Below are 11,666 nucleotides of genomic sequence, written 5' to 3' on the forward strand. Positions count from 1 at the left end.
GCCATCTTGCCGGAAGTCCTGTGTCCTATTCTTTAAGGGGAATTTAAAATTTTTTTTCAAGGGTGATTTTGACCATTCTTGCTTTTCAACTTGCTGGCTTTAGAACCAGACCCCATGTACAATGGGAAACAACTATACGTGGTGCTTTGCTCTTTTTTTTTCCCCAGTTCATTTTTTTTCTGAATTTTATTTATTTTGTTGTTGTTGAGAATATACACAGCAAAACATACACCAATTCAAGTTTCTACATGTATAATTTAGTAACATTGATTACATTCTTTGAGTCGTGCAGCTGTTCTCACTGTCATTTCTGAGTTGTTGCTCCCCCAACGTAAACTCTCTACCCCCAAGGTTCCTATCTAATCTTTTGAGCTGCTGTTGTCACTTTGATCCCATATAGATAGTTCTGAAAAGATTATAATGCTCAAGGCAGTCCATTTTTACTAGTTAAGCTAAACTCTTGTTTGATTTGAAGATGACTTCACAGTATATTTTTGGTTTAAGGTTTAAAGATTATCTCAGAGCAATAGTTTCAGTGGTTCATCCACTCTCCATGGCTCCAGAAAGTCTAGAGTCCATGAGAATATGAAATTGTGTTCTGCATTTTCCCCTTCTTGATAGATTCTTTTATGGAATCTTTGATAAAAATGTTCAGTAATGGTAGTCGGGCACTATCCAGTTCTTCTGATCTTATGGCAAAGGAGAGGCAATTCATGGAGGCTGTTAGCCACGCATTCCATATCCTCTTCCTATTCCTGACTCTCCTTCTTCTTCTGTTGCTCCAAATGAATAGAGACCAATTGTTGTACCTTGGATGACTGTTCGCAAGCTTTTAAGACCCTGGGCACTATGCTGTGAACTAGGAGGTAGAACAGAAGCACTAAACACGTTATTAGGCTAATTAACTGGATGGCCCATGAAACCATGACCCTAAACCTCCAAACCAAGGAACCAAATACCGTGAGACGTTTGCTTGTACATAAGCAGCCTCAGCAGCTACTTTTTTTGTCATTGTTGTAAATATATCTATCTAGAAATATTTCTTTATTAACAATAAATAAATTTACCTTATTTATCTTTATTTAAAGAATAATTTTTTCTTTATCATTTAACATCTCTCATTTCACTGCCATGTATTTATTATTAGTTATATAAATTTTCCTTATATTCTAGCTTCAGTGCATAAGCATATCTTCTTAGACAATAATAAGATGATTTCTGTATAAATTATCTCCTACATTCGAGGTGAAGAAGTACTTATCCCTAATCCTGATGACAGCCTTTAATAACAAAAGTGTCATCCAAATCACTGTTGAACTTATGATTCCAAAATCTTAATTGAAGTCTTGTATATCAGTTTTGTATTATTGCATAAGAAGTTACAACAAACTTAGCAGCTATCATGGTTTGAATTATGTCCCCCAAAAAATGTGTGTATCAATTTGGCTAGGCCATGATTCCCAGAATTGTGTGGTTGGCCTCCATTTTGTGATTGTAATTTTATGTTAAAAGAGGATTAGGGTGGGATTGTAACACCACCTTTACCCAGGTCACATCCCTGATCCAGTGTAAAGGGAGTCTCCCTCGGGTGTGGCCTGTACCACCAAAGGAAAGGGAAGCAAGCAGAGAGTTGGGGACCTCATACCATCAAGAAAGCAGTGCCAGGAGCAGAGCACGTCCTTTGGACCGGGGTCTCTGTGCTGAGAAGCTCCTAGTCCAGGGGAACACTGATGAGAAGGCCAAGAGAGAGAGAAAGCCTTCCCCTGGAGTTGACACCCTGAATTTGGACTTTTAGCCTACTTTACTGAGAGGAAATAAACTTCTCTTTGTTGAAACCATCCACTTGTGGTATTTCTGTTATAGCAGTACTAGATGACTAAGACAGCAGCCTAAAACAATACAAATTTATTATCTGACAGATCTATAAGGATAGGAATTTGGGCATGGGTTAGCTGAGCATGGCTCTGCTAAGTCCTGTGGCCGAGACTGCCATTTCATCTAAGACTTTTTGTCCTTTTCCAGCTCATTTGTTAGAATTCAGTTCCTTACAGTTGTAGCACTGAGGCACTTAGCTACTAGAGGTTGCTCTTTGCATTGCAGTTTGCTTCACCTTTGAGACCAGCAGAAAAGTCTTTTACTTCACCTTCTTTTAAAGGGCTCATCTTGATTAGGTCATGCTCACATAGGATAGTCTCCCCTTTGATTAATTCAAAGTCAACTGATTAATAACCTGATTATGGGACTGATATCCTATCATATTCACAGATACTGCATACAGGCTGTTTACTCCAGATGGTGATAACCTTAGGGACCATTTTAGCATTCTGCCTGCTGTAGTTTGCAAACAGGTCAAGACATTTTGGGGAATTTTCCATTTTGACTAATGGGTTTGCTCCAACAATACAAAGCTGGTACAATTCCAGGCTAGGGGCACAATAATAATTTAGTGAAGAGTTAGTGTGTGCCAGCTACTTTGCAAATATTGTCTTCCTTAATCTCTACAACAACTCTGTGATGGCTCTTCATACTTTATCCCAGTTTCCAGATAGGGAAACTAAAGCTAAGAGAGTTTAAGTATTAATCTTGATTTGTATATCACTTAGAATTATATGTAATTACAGTGTCTATGCAGGTAATTTATAACAAATATATGACTTACTATTATTATTTTAGGTGTGGTAATGGTAGTTTAGTTATGGTTTTAAAAAGAGAGAGTCCTTTTAAAGAGACATTCCAAACATTTTACAGATGAGATTACATGTTTTCTCAGGTTTGCTTCAACATAATTCTTGGGAGATGGGGAGTTGGAGCCTGGTGGCACAGTGGTTAAGAGATCGGCTGCCAACCAAAAGGTTGGCAGTTTCAATCCACCAGCCACTTCTTGGAAACCCTATAGGGCAGTTTTACTCTGTCCTGTAGGGTCACTATGAGTCGGAATTGACTTGATGGCAGTGGGTTTACGGGTAAGTTGGAAAATGGATGTGAGGATATTGGTGAAATGAAACTGGCCATAAGTTGATATTTTGTGACGTTGGGTGATGGGTAATAATGTTCATTATACTATTCTTCCTATTTTTGTATAGGTTTGAAAATTTCTATAGTAAACATTTAAAAAAATCCATTTGTTCCTTGTTATAATTCTAAATAAGAAAAAAAAAAAACACTGGCTAAAATTTTATTTCTTAAACATCTGAATGTCTATAATTTTAAAACGATGAGTTTTTATTACTTTTCATGGAACCATAAAAGTTATTTACACAAGAATTTATTTTGTTAAAGTAGTATTGTGTAGTGGTTAAGAGCATGGACTTATTATCTGGATACAAGTCCCAGTGTTGCCATATTTAGTAGTTGTATGAGCTTGTGTAGGTTACATCTCTGTCCCTCAGTTTTTTTTTTTTCCATTTGTAAAACAGGAACACTTGTACCTATCTTACACAGTTATTAAGTAAAGTATGCAATGGATAGAGATTGCAATAAGACAGCGAAACAATCTATACACCCGGATACGTTTAATTAAGCTTTCTCTTAAATGAGGAACTTGAGTTACTTATTTTCCCTTTGTAATTAGAAGGTATTACACGTTCTTGTTATGCTTTTGAGCCTGTGGGTCTCAAACTAGCGTTTCTAAAAGTTTCTCCCTTTCATAACACATATTTACTGTGTTTTTCAGTGGGGGTCCTGTTGACGTCTTAGACAGGACACTAGTTGTAAACTGTCTTTCATACTGTGGGACATCTATATTTACATACATCCCCCTCCCCCTGCATGGAACCCTGGTGGCGCAGTGGTTAAGAGCTACAGCAAGCTATGGCTGCTAACCAAAACGTCAGCAGTTCGAATCCATTAGCTGCTCCTTGGAAACCCTATGGAGCAGTTCTGCTCTGTCCTCTAGAATTGCTATGAGTTGGAATCGACTCGGCAACGAGTTTGTTTTGTTTTTTTGGTTCCCCCTGCATTAAATACCAGTCCTGACCTGTCATTACAACAACATTATGTCTTCTAGAGGAATAGAACCATTCCTGGTTGGGAGCCACCTGTCTATCCAGATTTTAATGGTGATCCTATAGATTAGTTTGGAGCACTGGTTGACACTTCTTCTTACAACTCTGCCTAACACATCTGTGTTGAGAGATCTAGTGTGAGAACCATTGAGCCAAATTATTGCCATTTCTACAGTGATTTATAGACCTGTGGAGTGTTTTGATTTTGGAAACCGTAAACCTGAACGCTATCCTGGCCTTATTAAACCAAAATACTGGGTGTGTGGTGTGAGAGTAAACATGTCTATATTTCGGGAAAACTCCATGGGTAAGACTGATGCTCTACCAGTTGCTTGTAAGATTTCTGTGAGCTTAACTATCAACAACTTCCTTTCTTGTAGGTGATAGAAATTGAAGATGCTTCACCCACCAAGTGTCCAATAACAACCAAATTGGTTTTAGATGAAGATGAAGAAACCAAAGAACCTTTAGTTCAGGTTCACAGAAATATGGTTATCAAATTGAAACCCCATCAAGTAGATGGTAAGAAACTATTAGATGTATAAATCCTGTTTAGTTAAATTTTACCAATATTTCAATGTCTCCTATGTGCCTCACATTCTGCTAAGCACTGACAGTATATTGCTGAGCAAGACAAACATGGTTCCTGCCCTTACGGAGGTCTAGTTGAATGAGGAAGAACAAAATTAAATGATTACAAACATTAATAGTATGTTATAAAAGGTGAAGGAAGTGCTACTTCCAAATGGATTTTACCTATTCACCTAGTCTACAGTGGTAGGCTAAGGGCATTGGTAATGGGGAGTAGAGACAGGCATTCTGTTGTGGTTGAGTCAGTTCCGACTCACAGTTACCCTACAGGACAGAGTAGAACTGTCGCATAGGGTTTCCAAGGCCGTAATCTTTATGGAAGCAGACTGCCACAACTTTCTCCCGTAGAGCAGCTGGTGGGTTCGAACTGCTGACCTTTTGGTTAGCAGCTGAACACTTCGCCATTGCATCAAACCTTATTCAGGAAATGCTATTTCAGCATATTTCAGGTATGTTTTTAATAGTATTCTTACATTGGTATTAGAAAGATACCAAACCATCCCTACCTTCTGCTTTGCTGGAATGGGATTAGTAAGTTAGTTTTGACTGTGTGAATGAATCCATAAGGGAAGTTCTGTAATTTATATTCCTTGGGTAGCTAGCCTCCTTTCTTCTTCAGTCTCTACTATTGAATAAAAAGGAAAATGATGAATCATTGTTTTTTTTTTTTTTTGCCTGATTGACTTATGAAAGTGTGTTTGATAGGAAGCTCTTCCCTCTTTGGATGAAGTTTCTATTTTAGAATATTCATATGTGTCTTTGGATGATACTAGGTAATGAGGAAGATCTGTCATGAAAATCATGTTTTTTTGTGGTTGTATTCACTGTATTGTTTCTAGTTTACCTTAACTGAAAAAATTCCATTTACATTTAAGAAATCCTTTAACTCTGAATATTTTCTTTCACTCAGTTTCTTAGAAGTTTTTAATGTGTTTATGAGGGAAGCTTTTTAACTTGGACCTTTAAATTGAACTTAATGAAGCTGTCACTTTTAGGTGTTCAGTTTATGTGGGATTGCTGCTGTGAGTCTGTAAAAAAAACAAAGAAATCTCCAGGTTCAGGATGCATTCTTGCCCACTGCATGGGCCTTGGTAAGACTTTACAGGTAAGAACTAAAGAATGTGAAGGCATTCTGTTTTTGTGTATTCATTAATTCAAGAAGTATATGTTGGATTCTGTTATGTCCGAGGCATAGTTGTAGGGGCTGGAGATAAAGAAAGAAAGAAGAATAAAAGGGTCCCTACCCTCAAGGAGCTTATATTGTAGTGGGAGAGGAAGACATTAATCAAATAAAATAAAAAATTTGTACTTTCAGGTAATAACCATTAAGAAGGAATGGAGAAATAGGGAGTCATCTTTTCGGAGGTGAAATTTGAGCAGAGACCCTAATGAAGCAGGGGAGTGGGATTGTAGGCATAGGCAACAACTGCAGACTGAAGTGAAATGAATTTCTTTTACAACTCTTATAAGTCTGTGATGCTACAATAATGAGAATGTATTTTTCACTATTAAAATTATTGCGTTTCTGAATGACGGGAATTGTAGCAGAGATTGGAAATTAATGAATATATATGTATTTATAAACCATAAAGTAATTATTATGTATTCAGTGAGTCAGAACACTTTAAAATGAAAAGTAATTTATAACATAATTCTCTTCCAAATGGACATTTGTATTTGCTGGAAGGCAGTAGGGAAGTTATATGGAGACCAGGGACTATACTAATAGCTGTCTTAAAATTGCAGCATTTTATATTCATATTATTCATACTGATCGTAGAATCATGGAGCTTTAGCATTGGAAGGAGCCTTGTACATAATTTAGCTGAGTGCTCTCACTTTACTTATCATGTCTCCTTCCCTGTACTTTTTCTGGTTTGGAAATTACGACCTTTGGTTGCTTGCTTTATTCTTTAAAATAAAACAAAACTGACTATTAAATTATGAGATTGTTCATTAACTTTTTGTGGATATTTCAATCAAGATGGTAACTTAATCTTTTCTTTTAGGTGGTAAGTTTTCTTCATACAGTTCTTTTGTGTGACAAATTGGATTTCAGCACAGCTTTAGTGGTTTGTCCTCTTAACACTGCTTTGAATTGGATGAATGAATTTGAGAAGTGGCAGGAAGGATTAAACGATGATGAGAAGCTTGAGGTATCATATTTTAAATGTTTTCTATTATTAAAATAACTCGAGATTCATAGGGAAAGAAAAACATTTTTAATTACCAGTGATGCATATTTCAGTGGAGAGATTTAGTATTCATACATTCTTAATAGCTAATTTTAAAAATCCTTATTTTCCCACAAAAGGTCTCTGAATTAGCCACTGTGAAACGTCCTCAGGAGAGAAGCTACATGCTGCAGCGGTGGCAAGAAGATGGTGGTGTTATGATCATAGGCTATGAGATGTACAGAAATCTTGCTCAAGGAAGAAATGTGAAGAGTAGGAAACTTAAAGAAATATTTAACAAAGCCCTGGTTGATCCAGGTAAGATATTAACAGGCATTGAGATAAAGAAGCAAGTTGAGTAAAAAAGTTTATATATGTTTTATTTAACAAATACTTACTGGACAACTACTAAATTGCTGGGTTTTGTTTCATTTATCCTTCAGGTTTTTGTCTTTTGATTCTTAGTACTTTTCATTAAGGTGAAATAACCCTTAATGTTGCCAGCTGTTCACAATTAACTTGTTGAGTATGGAAGTGTTTGGAGTTTTCAAGGGAGACCTTGTAAACAATTAAAAACACATCAGGTAACTGTGTCACAATTGTGGACTCTTCCAACTCTGAATATCGGGTGATAACAAGAGCTCTCTCCGTATTCTGAAAATAAGTCTTAAGTTTCTTTCCAAACTTTATGTCGTTAGAAGAATTGCTGCTTGCTCATCTCCTACCTTTTAAACAGTTATCACTATGGAAAGTTAATATTTGCAATGATGTCTATCGTTATGATAGTAATCTGATGTGAGAGCCAAATATTTAATTCTTTTTTTTGTTTATTGTTGTCTTTTAAGTGAAAGTTTACATTTCAAATTAGTCTCTTATACAAAAATTTATACATACATTGTTATGTGACCCTAATTGCTCTCCCTATACTGTGAGAGCACACTCCTCCTTTCCACCCTTGATTTCCCATTTTCATTCAACCAGCTCCTAACCCTCTCTGCCTTCTCATCTAACTTCCAGACAGAAGCTGCCCATTTGGTCTCATGTATCTACTTGAGCTAAGAAGCACCCTCTTCATGAGTATCATTTTATGTCCCACAGTCCAGTCCGATCTTTGTCTGAAGAGTTGGCCTCGGAAATTGTTTTAGTTCTGGGCTGACAGAGAGTCCAGGGACCTTGCTTTCCGGGGTTCCTCCAGTCTCAGTCACACTATTAAGTCAGACATTTCATTCTTATTGGCCACATTGAAAAGCAGCAAATTGTACTACCTGCAAAACTAAAATTATTTTTTATGTAAGTTTCTTAATTTGCGTGTACATTTTTTTTCCTTTTCTAATTTTATCTTGCCATAGCTTATTATTTTAAGACATTGTTGAGGCTTTAGATATTTCTTTTTTTCAATTGTACTTTAGATGAAGGTTTACAGAATAAAATAGTTTCTTACTAAACAGTACACATGATGCCCTACGACAAGGGTTAAGAACCCCACTACATGTCAACACTGTCCTTACTCAACCTTGGGTTCCCTATCACCAGTTTTCCTGTCCCCTTCTGCCTTCTAGTCCTTGTCCCTGGACTGCTGTGCCTCATTAGTCCCGTTTTTTTTTTTAATTGTACTTCAGGTGAAGGTTTACAGAACAAATAGCTTCTCATGAAACAGTAGTACACATATTGTTTTATGACATTGGTTAACAATCCCACGACACGTCAACCCTCTTCCTTCTCGACCTTTTTTTTTTTTTTTTTTTTGGTGAAAATATACGTAGCCAAAGATACATCATTTCAAAAATTTCTGCATGCACAGTTCAGTGACATCGACTACGCTCTTGCAGTTGTGCTGCTATTCTCACTTTAAATGAAGGTTTACAGAACAAAATAGTTTCTCATTAAAGAGTTAGTATACATGTTGCTCTATGACAATGGTTAACAACCTCACAGCACATCAACACTATCCTTACTCAACCTTGGGTTCCCTATCACCAGTTTCCCTGTCCCCTTCAGCCTTCTAGTCCTTGTCCCTGGACTGCTGTGCCTTAATAGTCCCATCTGGTTTTATGGGGCTGTCCACTCCCCGGCTGAATGGTGAACCTTGGAAGTGACTTCACCACTGAACTACAAGGGTGTCTGGGGGCCATACTCTCGGGGTTTCTCCAGTCTCTTTCAGGCCAGTAAATCTGGTCTTTTTCTGTGTGTTAGAAATTTGTTCTACATCCTTCTCCAGCTCTGTCCAGAACCCTCTGTTGTGATCCGGTCAGAGCAGTCAGTGGTGGTAGCCGGGCACCATCTAGCTGCACTGGACTCAGTCTGGTGGAGGCCTTGGTAGCTGTGGTCCAATTAGTCCTTTTGGCTAATCTTTTCCTTGTATCCTGTTCTCTTCATTCTCCCTTGCTCCCAAAGGGGTGAGAACAGTGAAGTATCTTAGATAGCTGCTCACAGGCTTTTTAGACCCCAGGTGCTACTCACTAAGGTAGAATGTAGAACGTTGTCTTTATAAAGTGTGTTATGCCAATTGACCTAGATGTTCCCCGAGACCATGGTCCCCACAGCCCCTCCACCCAGCACTTCAGTCTCTCAGGGAGTTTGGATGTGTCTTTGGAGCTTCCATGACCTTTCCTTGTACAAGTTGTGCTAGTTTCCCCTGTATTGTGTACTGTCTCACCCTTCACCAAAGATACTACTTATCTATTGTCTATATAGTATTCCCCTGCCTCTCCCATCCCTTGTAATCAACAAAGATTGTTACTTTTTGTGTGTAAACTTTTTCGTGAGTTTTTAAAATAGGTCTCATGCAATATTTGTCCTTTTGTGATTGACTTATTTCACTCAGCATAATGTCCTCCAGTTTCATCCATGTTAGGAGGTGCTTCACAGATTCATCATTGTCCTTTATCATTGCGTAATACTCCATCGTGTGTATGTACCATAGTTTGTTTATCCATTCATCTGTTGATGGGCATCTAGGTTGTTTCCATCTTTTTGCTGTTGTGAGCAATGCTGCCATGAACATGGGTATGCGTGTGTCTATCCATGTGATGGCTCTTATTTCTCTAGGATATATTCCTAGGAGTGGAATTGCTGGATTGTATGGTATTTCTATTTCTAGCTTTCTAAGGAAGCGCCATGTCATTTTCCAAAATGGTTGTACATTTTGCATTCCCACCAGAAGTGCATAAGACTTCTGATCTCCCCGCAGCCTCTCCAACATTTGTTATTTCCAGTGTTCTTGATTTGCGCCAGTAATGCTGGGGTGAGATGGTATCTCATTGTGGTTTTAATTTGCATTTCTCTAATGGCTAGTGAATGTGAGCATTTCCTCATGGGTCTGTTGGCCACTTAAATGTCTTCTTTGGTGAAGTGTCTGTTCATTTCCTTTGCCCATTTTTTAATAGGATTATTTGTCTTGTTCTGGTAGAGGTGTTGGGTTTTCTTGTAGATTATGGAGATTAGACTTTTGTCTGACTTGTACTATCCAGAAATTTTTTCCCAGTCTGTAGGTTCTATTTTGACTCTTTTGGTGAAGTCTTTTGAAGAGCATAGGTGTTTGATTTTTAGAAGATCCCAGTAATCTAGCTTATCTTCTTGGGTTTGCATGTTGATGGTTATGGTTTGTGTCCTGTTAATGCCGTATATTAGGGCCTGTAGTGTTGGTCCTATTGTTTCTTCTATGGACTTCATAGTTTTTGGCTTTATATTTAGGTCTTTGATCCATTTTGAATTAGTTTTTGTATATGGTGTGAGGTATAGGTCCTGTTTCATTTCTTTGCAGTTGGATATCCAGTTTTGCCAGCTCCATTTGTTAAAAAGACTGTCTTCTCCCCATTTGATGGACTTTGGGCCCTTGTCGAAGATCGGGTGACCATAGGTGGATGGATTTACATCTGGGTTCTCAATTCTTTTCCATTGGTCAATGTATCTGTCATTGTACAAGTACCAGGCTGTTTTGACTAACATAGCTGTACAGTAGGTTTTGAGGTCAGGTGGTGTGAGTCCTCCAACTTTATTCTTCTTTTTCAGTAGTGCTTTACTTCTTTGGGGCTTCTTCCCTTTCCATATAAAGTTAATGATTAGTTTTTACATCTCTTTGAAGAATGTTGTTAGTATTTGGATCGAGATTACATTGTATTTATAAAATGCTTTGGGTAGAATTGTCATTTTCACAATGTTGAGTCTACCTATCCATGAGCATGGTATGTTTTTCCATTTATGTAGAACCGTTTGGGTTTCTTGCAGTAGTGTTTTGTAGTTTTTTTTCCTGTAGATCTTTTACATACCTGGTTAGATTTATATCTAAGTATTTTATTTTTTTAGGGGCTATTATAAATGGTATTTTTTCCTGAATTCCTTTTCATCGTTCTCTTTATTGGTGTATAGGAATCCAACTGATTTTTGTATGTTTATCTTGTATCCTGCTACTCTGCTGAATATTTCTGTTAGTTCTAGTAGATTTCTTGTGGTGTCTTAGGGTTTTCTATGTATACTGCCATATATATCATCTGCAAACAGGGAGAGTTTAACTTCTTCATTACCAATTTGGATGCCCTTTATTTCTTTTTCTTGACTTATTGCTCTAGCTAGAACTTCCGGCACAATGTTAAATAGGAGTGGAGATAAAGGGCATCCTTGTCTTGTTCCTGCTCTCAAGGGTAATGTTTTCAGCCTCTTTCCATTAAGCGTGATGTAGGCTGTTGGTTTTGCATAGATGCTCTTTATTATGTTGAGAAATTTCACTTCTATACCTATTTTATTGAGAGTTTTTATGAGGAATGGTGTTGGACTTTGTCAAGTGCCTATTCTGTGTCAAGTGAGATGATCATGTGATTCTTTTCTTTCCTTTTATTTATGTAGTGGATTACGTTGATTGATTTTCTAATGTTGAACCATCCTTGCATACCTGGTATGA

General features: G+C 37.5%; 1 protein-coding gene across 8 annotated transcripts in view; it reads left to right on the plus strand.

The window, feature by feature from the left end:
* ATRX (ATRX chromatin remodeler) overlaps positions 1–11,666 on the plus strand; it is a 427,573-nt gene that overhangs the window by 192,341 nt on the left and 223,566 nt on the right. For all 8 annotated transcript variants that reach the window (XM_004378897.3, XM_023733624.1, XM_023733626.1 and 5 more), the window contains 4 exons: positions 4,385–4,526; positions 5,591–5,700; positions 6,605–6,751; positions 6,910–7,087. In XM_004378897.3, the coding sequence (XP_004378954.1) occupies positions 4,385–4,526; positions 5,591–5,700; positions 6,605–6,751; positions 6,910–7,087 (577 nt within the window). The remainder of the gene's footprint in view (positions 1–4,384; positions 4,527–5,590; positions 5,701–6,604; positions 6,752–6,909; positions 7,088–11,666) is intronic.

Source organism: Trichechus manatus, unplaced genomic scaffold, assembly GCF_000243295.1.
Source record: "Trichechus manatus latirostris isolate Lorelei unplaced genomic scaffold, TriManLat1.0 scaffold00060, whole genome shotgun sequence".
NCBI classification, from domain to species: domain Eukaryota; kingdom Metazoa; phylum Chordata; class Mammalia; order Sirenia; family Trichechidae; genus Trichechus; species Trichechus manatus.